General features: G+C 38.2%; 1 protein-coding gene across 6 annotated transcripts in view; it reads right to left on the bottom strand.

Annotated features, from left to right (window-relative positions):
- LOC137615282 (rho guanine nucleotide exchange factor 10) overlaps positions 1–19374 on the bottom strand; it is a 737263-nt gene that overhangs the window by 95538 nt on the left and 622351 nt on the right. For all 6 annotated transcript variants that reach the window (XM_068345015.1, XM_068345016.1, XM_068345013.1 and 3 more), the window contains 2 exons: positions 14828–14992; positions 9550–9759 (listed from right to left, as the gene is read on the bottom strand). In XM_068345015.1, coding sequence (XP_068201116.1) covers positions 9550–9759; positions 14828–14992 — 375 coding nt within the window. The remainder of the gene's footprint in view (positions 1–9549; positions 9760–14827; positions 14993–19374) is intronic.

Genomic DNA, 19374 nt, shown 5'->3' with positions numbered 1-19374 from the left:
CAGTACCCTTAACTAAAACAGGCACAAATATTAAATGTTAGAATATTAAAGTAGTATAAAAAAATAAAGATTGTTACTGTACTCACCACAAAAGAAGTTGAAGAAAAACTTGAATGATGATGGCGATGAATTTGCTTCACAGTAGAAATGATGATGATAAAGCTGATGATGTCTTCTACTGTGCAGCCAATGATAGTATTTTACGTCTCTTCAGACGAAGGTGTCTTTTCCTGGGACACCTCTTCTACTTCTTCCTGGGACACTTCTTCAATTTCTTCCGAAGGCATAGTAGCAGGAGGAACTGGCTCTTTTTTGCGAGGCTGGAAGAACATTGTGATCGGAAGTTGCTGCCGCTGCTTCTTTTTTTGCTCAAAGAGCATCCTGTAAGGAGTCATGTCTTCATCGATTTTGTTGCAGAATTGCATAGAACGAACCATATCCTCGTCCCACTCTTGCGACAATTCTTTCAACTCCTTCGCAAGGTTGCAGAGCTTGGCAAGCCGTTCTAATGTTAAGCCCGTTTCTTCAACATTTTCTTGGGTCTCTTCCTGTGTTTCACTGTCTTCTTCACTAGCCGATTTCGTCAGGTCTTCGAGGTCTGCATCAGTTAGCGGCTGGGAATGGCAGTCCAACAACTCATCAACGTCTTCAGTCGTCATGTCGCCAAACCCGTCACCTCCAATTATCGCAGCCACCTGCACAGATTTCCATATTGCAGTGTGTTGAATCTCAGCAGGTGTAAATCCCTCATCATCGTAAACAATCTGGGGCCACAACTTCTTCCAGCTCGCATTAACAGTAGCAGGTTTCATTTCTTTCAGTGCCTTCTGGATGTTCTGCAGGCACGTGGCTATTGTGTACTTCAGCCAGTACGCCTTCAAATTGAATGTTTCATCCTCATCAACTTGGGCAGCATCCACACACGCAACGAGGTCCGCCAAGGTATTCTTCGTGTAGAGGGCCTTGAACGCCCTGATAACCCCCTGGTCCATCGGTTGAATTAATGACGTTGTGTTGGGTGGCAGGAACTGAACCTGAATGCCCTCATGCAACAGATCAGTTGCGTGTCCACCAGCGTTATCCATAAGGAGAAGGATCTTAAATGGCAAGCCCTTCTCTAAGAGATATTTACTGACTTGCGGGATAAAACACTGGTGGAACCAGTTGGAGGTCAGCATCTTCACAATCCATGCTTTTGGATTATGCATCCAGTACACGGGAAGGATATTCTTATTTCTATTTTTAAAAGCGCGAAGGTTTTCGATTTGTAAATAAACCCTGGCTTTAGCAAAATCCAGCAGCATTGCCACACATCACGAGGGTAACACGATCTTTGAATGCTTTAAAGCCAGAGGCTTTGGCAACTTTGAACAGGAAAGTTCGTGACGGCATTCTCTTCCAAAACAAGCCAGTCTCATCCATATTAAACACTTGTTCGGGCTTGTATCCACCTTCAGTGATAATGTTCTTAAATGTCTCATTCGCGTAAGTTTCAGCAGCGGTAGTGTCAGCGGAAGCAGCCTCGCCATGCAGGGAAACGCTTTTCAGGCCGAAGCGTTTCTGAAACTTCGCGAACCATCCTTTGCTGGCGGAAAAACGTTGTTTCTGAAGCTGGGAATCAGTGGATGTCCCTGCTTGAGGTTCATCTAGTACATCATCTTCGTCTTCTTCAGCATGGTCGCCATCGTCGTCTTGAGGTTCCTTTGCCGCAAAATTCTCATACAAACCCAAAGCCTTGGTTCGGATGGTGTTCGTATCCAAGGCTATGTTCTTCTTCCGGCAGTCAGCAATCCAGACTGCTAAAGCACCTTCCATACGGACGATCGTTTTATTACGAGCGTTAACAACTCGCTTCGCTGACCTGCTAAAAGTGATGCCGGCCGTCTTTATAATGTTCGCCTCGTCCTTCTTAATGTAGCAAACGGTGGATTCGTTCACTCCAAAATGGCGGGCTGCGGCCGCGTAACTTCTGCCTTCTTTCAACATATCGAGAAGTGTCACCTTCTCAGCAATCGTCATCATTTTTTGATGGCGTTTAGGTTCACTACCAGCCTTAGTAGAAGCAAAAACGCTTGGGAGCCATTGTAGGGGTTAAACAGAAAGTTCAACAAAAAGTTCAACTTCAAACAGTCACACACAGCACAGATTAAAGTTACACGGTAACGTAGCAGCATCTACCCGGCGATGAGAGCGGCAAACAAAGTGGCCGCGAGAAGATGCTGCGGATCGGAGAAGCGGTCAAAACACCAATCATAGGCTAGATTACAAAACTTGGGAGCTGATTCGTCATCTATCAGCACTGGAACCAATCACAGTCCGTCTTACATGCTACGTAGTAGTTACAAATTCAAATACAAGGTACTATATACAGTATGCTTTACGTACGCTATTTTACGCTTGTTTTGTTGTAGGATATGTACGCTTATTCGAGATGTTATTTTTACAACAAAGAATATTATTGGATGCAGTACTACATACGTATACATACAAAAGATTCATGGAAAAGATGCACATCCATTACATTTGTAGTAGTAGCCATCAGCAGCCTTACACCATTCAAATATGACAAAGTCAGACTGCATCTGATTTGCGTTTCATGTTCGATTTAATTTTACTACGTATACTGAATTATCGTATGATCACATTCTCTTTTCGAAATTTCCGGAAAATCCACGATATATGTATATACATGCGTTATGAAAAAAATCCGCGAAGTCGTGAATCGCGATAGTCAAACCGCGAAGTAACGAGGGCTCACTGTACTTCCTTCCAGAGGTCTAAGGATAGGACACAACGATAAGACCTCACAGACGCAACCTCTATTTGAGGGGTGGTGCTTAGCCGGAAACAAAAGAACTCAAAACTGGACAACTTCCTCCCATACACGAACCTTCCAGTAGCTTGAAGTTCGGATGGATGAGGAAGTAGAAGTAAGCATCATGGAGATATAAAGAGATCATCCAGTGGACCTTCTTTACTGCTGCAAGCATAGTCTTATGAGTCTCCATAGAGAAGTTTTGTCCTCTGGACGTAGCTTGAACAGTATGTGACTGACGTTGGACGTCACGGTTTGTTTAACGTTCGACGTCACGAGCTTGTTGCTCGACGTCGCGTTCAGCTTGACGCCCGACATCACGTTCAGCTTGACGCCCAATGTTGCGTTTAGCTGCCTAGCGATCGTCGCCGCGCTTGGAAGGTAATCGCTCTATGACACGCTTGGCCGTTTGATGTCTGGTATCAAGAGAGGACACTCAATGGGGTATAGAAGCCTTATCACGCCGTTCATAATTAGCTTGCTGGTAGGCCACCTGTGCGACAACGCGTCCTGAAAAGATCATGACGAACCATTGCTTTGCTAACAGCAGGCTGATAAGACTGCATAACAGATGAGAGCCATTGCTTCATGCCAGCAGCATAGTCCAACTAGGATCAACATTAGGCGACACCGGTGTAAAAAACTTTGATCGTGAACTCGCCTTCCTCATCGCTTACATCACGTTCCGTTTTTCAGCAGACGGAAAACAGTCTGGCGGAAGCGGCGGTGCCTGTACCGTAACACCAGACTCAGGAACAAGATCCTTATCAGTCTGAACTAAAGCTTTGCCAACTTCTGACATCCTGACAGGCCGTATACAGCAAAAAAGGGGCACTGTTTTCTCTTAAAAAAGCCCCAATGCACTTCCTGCTGTTGCAGCTGAACATGCTGCTGCACCAACATCTGCAGTTAGGTTCTTTATGCTGCATTGAGGATGCGCTAAAGCACTACCCTATCAGCACTGTCTTTTTGACTTTGTTACTTTTCTCAGAATGATTTATTGTTAATTATTCTCATCATTTATTTATTTCCTTATTTCCTCTCCTTACTGAGCCATCTTTCCCTATTGGAGCCCTTAGGCTTATAGCATGTTGCTTTTCCAACTAGGATTGTAGCTTGGCTAGTAATAATAATAAAATAATAAACAGAGACTCCTTTGCCGTCTTCCTTAGCGAAAAACTCTGAAGGCGGAACAAGGAGCAGCAGGTACAAAATAAAATGGAAACTCTTCAGAAAACTCTCATGAGTTTCTGAAAGTCACTCCCTTCCTTCTACAAGTCTCTAACCTAGGTAGAGATGTCTTGATTCCTAGGAGTCAACTCCTTAAAGTTCTGAATTCCGACCTCAATGCTTTAAAGGTTTAATTCTAGCTCTCCCAACCAAGAATTAGTTCAAGCAGGCCTTGGTCTGAGAACATAATATCTTTCTAGTTAATATTCATTTCTTAATATAGCGCCTGGCGTAACAAAGTTCCAACGCTAGACGCTCATGGTCATGTAGATATCAAGTTCTACTTGATGTCATGCAAACTCTTGACGCTCTGCGCCATGTGACTTTCAGAACAAAAACGCTTGCGATTAAAAAACGCTTGCGATTCAGATGCTTGGAGCTATGCCGATCACGTCTAGTGAAAGCTAGATGACCAACGCTCTGTTGTTGTCACGTTCATCTTGGCGCGAGGCGTCACGCTCAGCTTGGCGCAAGGCGACATTCTCAGCTTAGCGCGAAGGGTCATGTTCAGCTTGGCGCGAGGCGTCACGTTCAGCTTGGCGCGAGGCGCCATGCTCAGCCACTTGGCAAGCGCCATCATGCTCAGCTGCTTGGCACGCGCCATCAAGTTCAGCTCTTTTTAAGAGGTAAAAACATAGAAGGCTCATTATGTCAAGAATGATTTTAATTTTGTTTTCAGCTTCACGCCTGATGGGCGCCATCATTTAATTGTTAGAAAACACTTTTACCTCGCCTTACCTACGGCGAGAGCGAGCATTCTGGGGATCGTCAACAGAAAACGCTCGAGGGGACTTCTGCTCAGGTCTTACAAGATGGTAAGCGGCAGGCTACGTCTCTCACTTCCCTTCGTCGTTCGACTTTACTTCTCCCATGGGTCCAGGAGCTTGAAAGAGGTCTAAGGCTAGGATAACGACAGGTCCGAACAGAAGCACCCACCACTGTATTGAATAAAATTCACTGCACTAATTTAGCACTAAAAATTTGCATTTTTTACTCTTTGGTATAACACTAAAAGTATACATGCCCGTAGAGGGAGATCTTACTATTCTGTCAAGGGCTTGAATGGGAATGCAATAGTCACTGAATTCCATATAAAATGTAACAAAATATTTAATATGAAATATTAACATATTACATGAATAGATATAGGAATAAAGAATATATCTATATACAGGTATTGCTCGACTTACGACCTATGCGACATACGACTGTTCGACTTTACGACAATTTTTTCAGGGTGATGACATCACAAGTTTATCGGAAATAGGACGAATATTTCCTTGAAAATAATTTATTTTCTTGTATACATATAAACTGATTTATATTGGTAAATTATTATTTTCTTTTATTGTTAATATTCAGTATTTATTTTCAGTTAATAATACATTAAGAAAAGTTTTAATATCTGTCGAGTTCATATTATGTCTGGTGACGTCACATCACCGGCGGAAAGCTTCCGGGCAATACAGTGATTTCCTTCCAATAGGCTAATGATTAATATTAGTATTTCCATTATCGAAATATTAAATAACGATACAAAGTATTTTGAGGGTCTGTATCGGTTGTCATGAGTACTATGTAGCGTAAATTTGACTGGACGCTACTTTTTTAATCTCTGATAATGGATCGATGTTTACCTAAAGAAAATATACTTTTAAGGCAAATATTTTCTTGAAAACAATATATTTCCTTTTACATTATAAAAATAAAATACGTCTGTTTGTTAAGTTAGTATTTTCTTTTCATTTCTTGCGAGAAACAAAGAAAATGAATTTACATATTTTGCAAGTCATTCTTCGTAGAGATTACTGTAAGTCACGTGACTTGCGACGTCATGTAACTGGCGGAAGCGCGCTGACAAACCGAATGATTTCCTTTCATTGTTACCGAGTAATCTTATTACAGCATTCCCATCATCGAAACACCCAGTAACGATATCAAGTGTTTTAGTGGTCTGTATCATTAGTTATAAGATTAGTACAACTTACCATAAATTTAAGAAAAAAAGTCTGATGACGTCATATTTCTGGCGGAAGGCGAGAGGCAAATCAAGTGATTTCCTTCCGATGCGTTACTATTCCTATAATCGAAACATCGAATAATGATATATAGAATTTTTTAATAATTTTCAAAAAAAAAATATGAAGATACAACTGAATTAAAAACAAAATACAGAGAGAGAGAGAGAGAGAGAGAGAGAGAGAGAGAGAGAGAGAGGAGAGAGAGAGAGAGAGAGAGAGAGAGAGAGAGAGAGAGAGAGAGAGAGAGAGCGTATTCTTTTTATAACTAATAATAAGTTCTATAAACGAACTGTATGGAAAATGTGATACCCTATAACATATTGGCGCTGATGTAATATGCATTATGAAGAAATTTCGAATGTCAAAAAAATTATATAAATCAGTGTTATTCGCACTATACTGTATATATGTGCTCATAATAGTAATACGGCAGCATGACCTTGAGATCAGCAGATGCCAACCGAAAGTAAATTAAAAGTATTTGTTGATTATTGATATGATCAAGAAATTGAAAAATAAAATATAAACATTCTTTAATAAACCACAATTAAACACAGTAATGTCTAATGAAATATAAAGGCTTAATATTGAACTACAATACTGTATGAAGCTTTAAAAATGAACTACCCGTATGCGATTGCGAGAGCGAGCACACACACACAGAGAAAGAGCTACAACGATTTCGCATTATACCTAATGATTAGACGAACTGTATGGAAACTGATTTCCTGTAACATATTGGCGTTGATATAATATTCATCATGAAGATATTTCTAATAAGTTAAGAAATGATAAAAAAATATGCCATACGTATGTACGCCATATTTTGATACGGTAGGTAGCGGCACTTTCAGATCAGCTGATCATAACCAAAGGTAAACAAAATTTTCAGTACTCGATTGTAAAATGCTTCCAAAATTGATGAATAGAATACAATAATGCATTTACAGAGCAGATGATATCCTATGAAACAAGAAAATGGAATAAAGATAGACAGTAAGAAAATATTGACAAAATATGATCCAGATGATTGCCGAATCATAACGTATCAAAATAAATCTATGGAAACTTCACTTTTCTAGTTCGACATACGGCCAACTCGACTTACGACTCATTTCTCGGTCCCTATCTCGGTCGTAAGTCGAGCAATACCTGTATTTAAACCAACCCTTAATATTAAGGGGTTCCAATAAAAGACGAATAGTCACATTTAACAATTGGAATATTAATAAATATTATACAAAAAAATTTTGTATTCCAAAAACGAACAAGTAAACAATGATACAAAGAATCGTGTGACTATATCAATTGTCATAAATACTACGTCGTATAAAAATTAACTGAACGCTAATTCTCTTTAATCTCTGTAAACAGATTAGCTAAAGAAAAAATACTAAAAGGACCAATATAAAGAAAAATGTACTTTTCATAAATATCGATACAAAGAGTATTACTGTAACGATAGACTGAGGACTGCGTATCATAAATAAAAATGAACGCTAGCTAATCTTTAAAACAGATCGAAGATTATCCAAAGAAAGCATACCAAAAGGACAAAAATTTCTTAAAATAACATAATCCTTTTATTTTATATAACTAAATACTTTGTAAGATAGTATTAACTTAACATTCTTTGTAGAAAAAGAAAGAAAATGAAAGTCATACTCAAGCTTACGTCAAATGACTGTGACATCATTGATGAGGCGAGATGTTTACCTATCGCCATATGATTTCGTTATTAAAAATAGGCTGAAAAATTTCTAAATCCTACCTTTTACTCTATAACATAGCGATAAAATATCAAACAAAAACCTAATAAGCGAATGCTCAAACCCGTAACAAGAGTACATCATCAAAATACTGCTAAAATCCAGGTTAAACACGAGTAAATTTGATTTCTATGTTGCCAGTATGACGGCAGAAGAAAATCTGATACTAGGAGGGATAGTTCGACCTAGCTCCGTGGTGGCGCTAGTGTATACCTGGCATATCTATGCGATTGCTGCGAGTTTTGAATTTCTGCCGGACAGAAGTATAAAGCAATTATTATATAACCAGCGGGTAAGTTTAAATGTTTAAAATAAATATTTCCTATATAAACTAAATAAACTTTAACAAAATATGAGAAAGAGACATTAGATAGAATACTGTGCCCGAGTGTACCCTAAAGCAAGATGGTACACTTTTCCAACCACACTCAAAATAATACCCCTATGGTTACGACGCTTGTGCAGATTTTTATCTTTGTAAAGTGGAACAATACATGCACACATCAAGTCCACACCAACTTAAAACATATACTAAACAATCTCACCTACTATTCTAGCACAGTCAAACCCCTATCTTTAACATCATAGTCCTTCCACCATCCATATCAGGTGCTTTTCCAGCTCTTTCACCTGCAACCGAAATCATATATTTATGCCTCCCTATCATCAATATTCAGCAATCTTTCAAAATATTCATTCCACTTTCTCGCCTCATCTCCTTTTAATAACCTTCCATTTTCATCTTTCACTGTCTTCACTCCTCAATCTACCCTTCCTTACTCTCTTCACTCCTTTCCAAAACTTATACTCTTCATACTAACTACTCAATCAAAGACCCAACCTCCAGTCAGTCTCCTTCTTTGCCTCGACCAACTTCCATTTTACTTCCACATTTTTCTATCTTTGTGTTTCATAATTCTCTACAGTGTTACCCTGAAACCATTCTTCAAAAGTCCTCTTTTTCTCTTCTACCTTCATTTCACCACTCATTACCCTTCCTCATACTACCTCCAACAAACCTCTTACCACATACATCACTCTTCATCACCAGTTTCTTTCACTTTCACCCTGCCATATGGCACTTCCAACAATAATAGATATCCACTTTTTACCTCTGTTTTTTTTTTCAACTCTACCACCTTCACTACCTTCCTTTTACATCCAGTACCCCCATTCTTTTACAACAACTAATTTTGCTTCAACCATATAATTATCAGACACCAATAATCATACCTCCAAACACCTGCATATCTGTCAATTATCCTTCTTGTTATCAACACATGATCCATCAATGCTCTTTCTACCACTCTTTCATTTGCCAATTTTACCCTGTATACTTATTTATATCTCTCTTCTAGAAAACCTATTACTCACCACCAGCTCTTGTTCAATACACATATCTAGCACTCTCACCACTTTCATTTCCACCCAACTTTACCCTTACCCACATTAACAAAATAAAATAATTAAAACATAAAAACATAACTTATCTACCCTCAGAAATAAAGGGGAATCTGTGATATAAATTGACATATGCTTATAAATTCACAATGTACAGATGGAGCAATAGGTTAACTGCGATATGGAGAGGGATTACTACAGATCCTTTAAGTTTAATGGACACATGGACACATTGATCCCTCAAAGAAGTCTGTTACTGTGTAATTCTACTTACAGATATTACTTATCATTAATAAATAAAAGCAGTCCTTACATCATAACTTCCTCTAAGTGATGAAACAAGGGAAGAGATTCTTGAAATTATTTCATAATCATGCATCAAGTTATTCATCTCCTGACACAGATTATCTACATTAGAACCCATAGATTCTTCAGGGATACGAGCTACATTTATAGTGCCTGATTTGCTCACACCAGATGCCAAAAGCCGGCTCAAGGTTGGAGATGAACTAGTATCCTGTATCTGTAAAAGAAATTCATATCTTAGCATAGTTTAATAAAAAAAAAAAGATTTGAAGAAAATACTTGTACTAAACAAAAATAAGTTTTTAAAATTAATTTCTATTTTTTCTAGCTATGCAAACCAGTCATTCCAAATAGGGATATGTCTTCACTAGCCTTGAATTGTCACTGAATCGCCAACAAGGTAGCCACAGAATAGCCACGTTCATCCTTAGGCCTAGAACAGACGTGTGGCTAAGGTGGAAAATTTAATATCCCTTGAACCAAACTGAAAAGTTCTTCCCTGAACATGTCATCCTTTCAGGTCTCCTATGAGAGCAAGAAAAGTGACTCCAAAGACTTCCTAACAGCTGATCATACAGATATGGAAGCTGTTATGGCCTCTGCCAATGCTGGCTTAAAAGGAAGTAAGTACAGTACTAGGACACAGATAATTTTTCTCCCTAACAGGGAGCTGGCGTCGGTGGCAGTATCAAACAAAGAACATCAGAGAAATGTTTCATAAGACACTAACCTATCTTTGCTCTTGCCATTAGGATGGAAATGTTGTACATCTGCAAGAAAGGTGCTACATTATGTAACTCAATAGTATTAGATGTCCAACCCACGTGTAACGGTTGCACCTGCTGCATCATCCCCTTGAGAAACAACAAATAGAAGACCCCTTAAGACTTACGCTGAATGAGTTTCCTTAGACGGGATGTATACTAAGTGCCATGGGGGAGCTAAGGTATTACAAAGCTACTAAACAGATACCTCAGGACCCAAGGCAAAGGTGATCAGATACCTTCTCATCCCACCTGCAGCTCCATGTATACCAACAAATAAATCAGAAGGCAGTACAGTATATTGACAGGACTAGGCTTGTGAGTTCTTCCTTGAGATGGCACATCTACACTCAACAATTTGTATCTGAAGCAAGCAGCCTCATCATACCAGAAGGAACAGTGTTTGGACACCACCTTGTTTCTACTGGGGTTAACAAGAAAACTACAATGCACGCTTGAGGTGTCAAGACCTCCTCAAGTATCAGTGCAGTGCCCTGATGTGACACTAGGTATCTTCATGCCAACTTATGGGGTGAGATAGGATCACGACGACTTGGTCTTTATCACACAATCTGTGAGATGACAAAGGAGACAGAATTTTTATCCCTCAATAGTTTGACATGATGAAGAGCCTGAAGCTCTCTTACTTTCTTGGCAATGCTGATAAGAGAGGCAGTCTTGATGGAAAGATCCCAATAACACCCTTCTCAAGTTAACAGTAGGTGTGAGTGCCAGTGTCCTGAGGACGAGAACCATCCCACCCCATGACGTAAGTCCCAGGATAGGCAAGACCGCTCAAAGCTCCATCCAACCATTGAACAATCCCAAGAGAAGGAGAAATCCATATAATGCCAGAGTAGAGGAGACAAACAGTGTTGAAGGAAAGACTCTATGATACCTTCTTCAGGTAATCAGGAGACATATGTACCCATACCCTGAGGTTAAGAAGCTTCCCACCCCAGGACTAAGTACCAGGGTAGGCAAGACTACTGCATGCTCCATTTCAAATACTAACTCTACTGAGAAGCTTTTTCAGAAGATCCAGGTAAGGAAGTCTATGATCTGCTGAAAAGTGCTCTGACTGGAAAGAGGCATTCTCTATCACCACCATCGTAGAGAGTGTCTCTCGGAATCTACCTGACAGCTAGCAGAATGGATCACCACTCAACTTAGGCCCACTCCAGTGAGTCCCAGGAGAAAAACCAGGGAGGTGGATGGACGAGTTCCACTTTACCTGAATGGTGCAGGTACTTGATCCTTGGAGAGACTGTTATCTGCTACTGGTATGTCATTAGTATTTGCCATACCATGCTCACTGTCTGGCTGACAGATTCCTGGAGAAATGAGCTGTCACTCCCTCCTATAGGAAGAAGATGGCTTCAAGGGCCGCGTATCCCCTACCCTTACCTGGCCTAAGGTGCTCGTGATTGGTGCATATGGGCCCGCTCAACTACAACCTGGTGCCACAGCTGTAGATTTCATACTGAGTTCCTGCTCAGCTTGATGATCCACACAGGAATTGGTTTGATGAAAATCTGAGAGATGAATAAGCAGGATTTAGAAAAGGTAGAAATTGCACTGACCAAATTACCCTTTTGAGACATATTGTACAACATTGCGTAGAATACAGATATCCACTTTTGATGGCATTTGTGGATTATGAAAAAGCCTTTGATATTGTGCACCGGCCAAATTTGTGGAGAGTCCTGCGTTATTATGGCATTCCTCTTAAATATGCAAATTTGAATAATTCTGTTCATAAGCATAGGTGGAGTCCTATCAAATTAATTTCTAGTGAACAGTGGAGTACTCCAAGGGAATGTGTTGTCACCTATGTTGTTTATCCTCCTCATGGATTTTGTAATTCATAGAGCAGTTGGAGATGATGGAGAGGGATGGGATTGGATTGGTAATAAGAAATTAGCTGACCTAGACTATGCTGATGACACTGTCCTTATTAGCAGAACACAGGATTTGCACTGCTTGCTTACCAGAATGCATAAAATATCACCCCAAGTTGGGCTCAAGATAAATAGAAGAAAGACAGTTGATAAGAACAGAATTTACAATGGAATATGAATTATCATTGGAAGGAAAAAGGATTAATGAGATAGAATAATCCAAATATTTAGGAACTATGTTCTCTAATACAGGGTCTTTACAATTAAGAGTATAATAAAAGATTTAAAAAAGCAATCAGACAATGGGTACGTTAAGTAAAATTTGGAAATCAAATTGCCTGAAATTACATATAAAAAATCATGCTATATATCAATTTAGTGAGATCGCTGTTACTGAATGGACATGAGTCATGGTATGACAATGAAACAATCTCGAACAGAATTTGTAGATTGGAGAACAAAGCCCTCAGAAAAATATTAAGAGTTAAATGACAGACCAGGATTAGAAATGAAACTATAAGAGAGACTACCCGAGTGCCTTATAAGGATGAGATCATCGTGAGGGGTACATGGAGATGGTTTGGGCATGCTCTTCGCACTCCCCAAGATAGATTAGTTCACCAAACTTTTAACTGGGCTCCACAAGGCACTAGAAGAGTTGGAAGACCCAGGCCTACATGGCTGAGGACTATGAAGCGTGAAGTCGGAGATGATAAATGGAGAAGTATTGACAGAGCGTAGAGTGATGGTACATCTCTAATCTCTTCACTACGAGGCAGTGGATCAACCCTCAGTAGCAGTATACGAGATTTGTCACCATCGGATATACATGCACACTTACTCTATAATAATCTATATTTACATGTTTATTAATTTTACCGTTGATTACAGAATAATTCTTTATAAGTTTCCTTTATTTTCTATAGTATTTTACTCTAATTTAGTTCGTTAGGCAAAAAGTTCTTCTGTTCTTGTCTTTTCCTTGTGATGGACACTGAACTGGATAATTCCCATTTTGGGTATTTCATGAGCTTGGAAATAGGGAATGGGCATGTAAGAACAAGACAAATACTGCGTACTATGTCAATAAATAGAAATAAAGACAGTAGGCCAACTTTTACTCGTGAAAACAATGAACAATACTAATATGAAATATATTATATATTTAAGACATGAAAATTTTATTATTTTGTAGAAATGACACAGTAGTTGAAAAAACAAGAAACAAAATAGGAAAAAATTAATAACATTGTGTCATCGCGTTTACAGCTGTCAGGGTTATAAGATATTGTGGAAACATCCTAAGATGTCAGTGAAATGTAAGTAAGTGATGTAGAAATTTGGAAATCTGTAAAGAAAAATAATGGGAAGATTTATATGGATTGACACTTTCAGGTACTTATTTATAGTAAGGTGATATTTTGGTGTGACTTTAGATATAGGAGTGTGACAGAATCCAACCAAACAAAGCTTTCAACAGCTTGCATGACCGGTGCTTTGGGTGCTGTTGTTGGTGGGAGCAAGAGGGAGAGTAACGGGGATGTGGGAGGGGAGAAAAGTGACACAGGTACGTCTCCCATTAGAAAATGCTGTGTGATTTGAATACGTATACCAACACCGAAATACACTAAAATAGCCCTTACATAATTATGAATACAAACCAGAATTGAAAGGGTTTCAGTTGTTGTTTGGGAGAGATGTGAGGATCCCTAGGTCTCTAAGCTGTGGGGAATCAGGGGGGATTTGAGTAATGCCCCAGGTAGGGAATGTCACCATTGGCTAGAAAGAGTGGTGTGATTCTACATGGTAACATAAAAACAGACTAAACTACCTCTTACACAATCAGGAATAAAGACTAGAATCCCAAAGACTTCATTAGTTGGCTGAAGAATGGAGGAGCTAATATCAGGGAGGGGAGGAGATTTCTTAGTGAAATTTCCTAAGTGTGATATACGACCATATGCTGTACTCTTTTGTAGGATATAAAAGGGATTTCAACTCCCAAATGGTTTATATTTGTAAATGACTTATCTGGGACATCGTGTGCAATCCTGGGCAAGTTTTGACATCAAGCGACGTCGTCGTAGCGAAGGGGTTAAGTGTTGTAGCCAAAGATAAAAGTGGCTATTCTGTAACAGGCAGGTGGGCTGAGCATCAACCTCGCACACCTGTTATTAACCAACTACCTTCTTAACAATTTAATGGCCATCCCAGTGCCAATGAAGACATATTATTTCAAAGGATGAAAGGTATGCTTACACGAAGCACACACTGTACTACAAAATTTAATTCAGCTCTTCAGTTTTAGCCTATCCAGTCCAACACAATAAATTAAATCCTTGAATCCTTGGGAATACAAATTAATAAAGATTAATCATACTGAGTTATGAAAATAATCCCAATTTCAACAAATAAATGTAATATGTCCATTTAATTAACTGCATGGAAATAATTTGGCAAGATATCCTTGTAAAAGATGAAACAATGAAATTGAAATAATCTAAAATGAAGCCTGAAATCACAACCATATTTCTCTAAGGATAAAAAGAATGGTGGAAGCAGTTTATGATTAATATTTCTCAACAAAAGAAACACATTTTTATGAAACATCAACTCTTACCTCAACGTCTGTAACAGGAACAGCCCACTTGAGGGATAGCCTTTCATTCTGATGTCCATAATCATCATTTGACTTTGGTACTACTGTTACACATATTATCAGGTCATTGGTAAGGAAAAGTCGCCGTGCTTTACTCTTAGTAATTAAGCCATTTTGGTTAAATTCCTGGAATGAAATTAACCATTATGAGTTCTTAATAAAAGCCATATCATTACAGGTAAAATCATACAATACTAGACAATATTATAATTCTCAAACATAGTTGATAATACAGTGCTACATTAGTGTATATTATACACTTTATGTAACAGGTTATGTATGCTTTTGAAAATTATGACTTTCTCATATACCTCATCTTAAGTACCTTTAGTATGAAAAACCGTTGTAATGCCGCATAAATGCATAAATGTAATACTATACTACTGAAAATAAAAAACAATTGTATAATAAAGTAAGCCATACTGTACAGTACTGTATTAGGAATTTGATACCTAAATTATTTTTTAAATAAGCAGGTACACAGTTGATTTAATTAAACACACTGAATCAAATTCACTATAGCAGATTATAAAATTCTTTTACACAATATTCTTTTCTTTACTGCAAAAGCCTCCTTACAATGGTGGAAAAGGAAAACATTTACAACACTTTGGTTTTTAAAGCTACAACATTGAAGTAGGATCTTATCATTGAACCTGGTAACCTGGTTACTGTTTTTTCATATACAGTACAGTGATGCCTCGCACCACAAAATTAATTGCTTCCGTAATGGCTTTCGTAAAGTGATTTTTTCGTGTAGCGAGTCGCCTTTTGCATGTAAATAGCCTAATTCGTTCCAGACCCTAGAAAAACACCACATTAAATTATTATAAAAAGGATATTCGCCACTAAACAGTACTAAATATATGAAAAGTACTATATTTGGTCATTTCATAATGAATTAACATTAATATTCTGAAAAAGAAGTGTTTAATTAGAGCTAAGAGTAAAAATAAAGTAACAAAAAATGTGGAACCTTACCTTTGGAGTGAGGCGATGTCCGAGAGCGAAGTGCGGGGCACTAGAGGAGAATGAAAACGGCGGAAAACGTTTACGTACAATTGGCAGAAAACGTAAACACTTAACTTTACAAAACAGATTTATAAACGACAGAAAAAATTAACACCTAATTTTAGGAAACTCATCTACAAATGGCAGGAAATATTAACACTTAACTTTATGATACTTAAAAAATAATTTTTTTTTTTTTCCTTTTTCTACTTTTTTTTTTTACTTTACATTTTCTATTTTCTAAATTTAATTACACTGTAATTTCTTCATCACTGCCACTTTTCTTTCGTTTCTTAGCTGGCGCTTGGTCTGCTTCTACCAAAGGCCTCTTGCTAAAATAATCGTACAAAGAAGCTTGTTACTGCCTGCTTCTTAAAATTTTCCTGAAATAACTCAGGCAAACTTTATTACAGTACTCAAGCGCACGACCTGTGAGAATTTTTTCTGGGTGTCTTTTCTACGAGAGCCACCATTCTAAAGTAGCCATCTACAGTAGACCCTCTTAAATTTCTGCTGTTATCAGTAGGTCATCCCCCCCGCTGTACTCTTCCTGAACGACGTTCACTCACACGGCCTCCAACTTCTTCAGGTCATCCGTCGTAAGTTCCTCTTGATGCTCCTCGATAAGCTCATCAATGTCGGCCTCATCAACTTCCAGACCCATGGATTTCCTCGAGTCTAATGATCTCGGCAACTTCAAATTGACCATCAGGTTCAGGATCGTCAACATTTTCAGAATCGTCTTTAATTTGGTCTGCGTGGAAGCCCTCAAAATCTCATGCAGAGACGGCATCAGGCCACAGCTTCTTCCAAGCAGAGTTCAAGGTGCGCCTCGAAACCTACGGCCAAGCTTGATCGATCATTTTGAGGCATATGACAATATCACAATGCTCCATCCAAAATTAACGAAGGGTGAGGTTTGAGTACTCAATGATTTCTAAACATCTCTTGAAGAGATATTTCGTGTAGAGTTTCTTAAAGTTGGAAATCACTTGCAGGTCCATGGGCTGGAGGAGAGGGTTGGGGAAGGAGGGTGAGCAGGGGCATTGTCCAGTACCACCAGGCATTTCATAGGGAGGCGCTCCTCTTCCAAATACTTTTTCACAGTCGGGCCAAAACAAATATTTATCCACTCGATAAACAATTATCTTGTTACCCAGGCTTTTCCATTAGCCCTCCACAACACGTTTAGATTTTCCTTAGTGACTTTGTAGGTCTTGAAGGCTCGAGGAGTATCGGAGTGATTCATTACCAGGGGTTTGCCCTTGCAATCCCCACTAGCATTTGCACAGAGTGCAAGGGTAAGCCTGTCCTTCATAGGCTTATGCCCAGGTAGCCTCTTTTCTTCGGCCGTGATGTACGTTTGACTGGGCATTTTTTCCAAAAAAGCCCAGTCTCGTCGCAATTGAAGACTTGCTGGGGACTGTAGCCTTCCTGCACAGTCAACTCGTCAAACATCTTAACAAAGGCTTTGGCCGCTTTCGTCTCCAAGCTTGCAGCCTCCCCATGACGCACCACCGAATGAATGCCTGAGCATCTCTTGAATTTTTCAAACCACCCCCGAGAGGCCTTGAACTCTGGGGGTTCCTGCTTCGATGCTCCTTATTCTGTGTCAGCTTCGGCCTGAGTATGCACGAGATCACCGAAAATGGCGCTGGATTTCTGGCAGATTATCGCTTTGGTGATAGTGTCTCCAGCCATTTCTTTATTCTTTATCCAGACAAGCAGCAGTCTCTCCATCTCATCATGGAGGTTGCTCCTCTTGCTGGAGAAAATAGTCATGCCCTTAGGTGTTGCTGCTTTGATAGCTTCCTTCTGCTTCAGGATCGTTCCTATCGTAGACTGATTTCGGCCCTATTCCTTAGCGAGCACACTACCGTATGCCGGCCTCGTATTTCTTGATTATTTCCATCTTCATCTCCATGGAAAGCATCATCCTCTTCTTTCCCTTGACATCAGCGACTTTCTTGGGACCCATGGCTAATGATGTATCGTAAGTATCACACATGATAACAGTACGTACAGTAAAATTGTTACGAAAGCGAAATCACAAACACTAAGACAATGTGTACGATACTGCTGCCGGAACGAAAAGACATCGGAACGCCAATGTGTAGATGCACGATGGGATACAGTACAGTAGATGCCGACCAATAGGAGAGCAGGATCACATGGTGGTAACTAGCATCTGAGTAGGGATATAACTAATGGGAACGCAGGAGGATGGTAGCAAGTTTACGGGCAGGCAGTGCGCGAATCTTAAAATCCGTCTCGGATACGGTCGGGCTCTCGCTCCGTACCGCCTTTCGTTGTCCAAAACCTTTTTCGTGATCCGAGTCGTAAAATTCTTCGCACCTCCTTTCGTAAAGTGAAAATTTCGTAAGCCGATTCTTCCATAGCTAGAGGTTTGGCTGTACTGTATATAACCCACTTAAAACATTTCATAGCTAGAAAATGGCAAAGTCAGTGGAATTATGAATCTGATAGTAATAAATTAAAAGAAATAAAGCCAGTGGTTTCTTAACGGGAATCATCATTGTAAAGAGAAAGGAAGAGAGCAGTAATTTCAGCTAGATTGCGCATGTCACTCAGAACTTAGAGATGGATATTTGATGCCCAGAACTCGTGAAGCAGTATCCAGGTGAAATGAGTGTGACTGTATTTCAATCATAAAACATATTTTCATCAATTATAAAGCTTTTTGAAAAGAAAGAAACTCATGTTTTATTGAAAAATTTTTTTACTGACCCTGTATCAGACTGAAAATTTCTCTATTTTTAGGATTTTAACTTTATTAAGAAGCATGTTTTATAGACATGATTTAGATTTCTATTTATCACAGATTTTTACCTCTTTTTAGTCATTGTATTTGGTATGTCTTTTTGTCCATTATATTTAATATATATTTCAATTGTTTAACATTAATATATATAAAAAAAAGAATTTTCTTCCTGATGTTAATCTGGCCAGCTCAGTAGGAGTCACGTTTGATTCATTTGGGTGGTTAAACTTCCTCTTTAATAATAATAAAGCATATACTGTATATATATATATATAGTATATATTATATATATATATATATATATATATATCTCTAGATATATATATATATATATATATATATATATATATATATATCTAAATTTATATATATATATATATATATATATATATACTTGCATATATCTATATAAATATAAAATATATATATAATATATATATATATATATATTATATATATATATATATATATCATTATATATATATATATTATATATATATGTATTTATGTATATATATATATATATAAATACTATAGTATATATATATAATATATATATATAAATATCTATATAGATATATATAGATATATATATATATATATATATATATATAGATATATATATATATATAGATATATATAGATATATATATATATATATATATATATATATATATATATATAGATATATATATTATATATATATATATAATCT

This window comes from Palaemon carinicauda, chromosome 21, assembly GCF_036898095.1.
Source record: "Palaemon carinicauda isolate YSFRI2023 chromosome 21, ASM3689809v2, whole genome shotgun sequence".
Taxonomy (NCBI): Eukaryota; Metazoa; Arthropoda; class Malacostraca; order Decapoda; family Palaemonidae; genus Palaemon; species Palaemon carinicauda.
The sequence above is the reverse complement of the archived record's forward strand: the minus strand, read 5'-3'. Positions and strand labels throughout refer to the sequence as shown.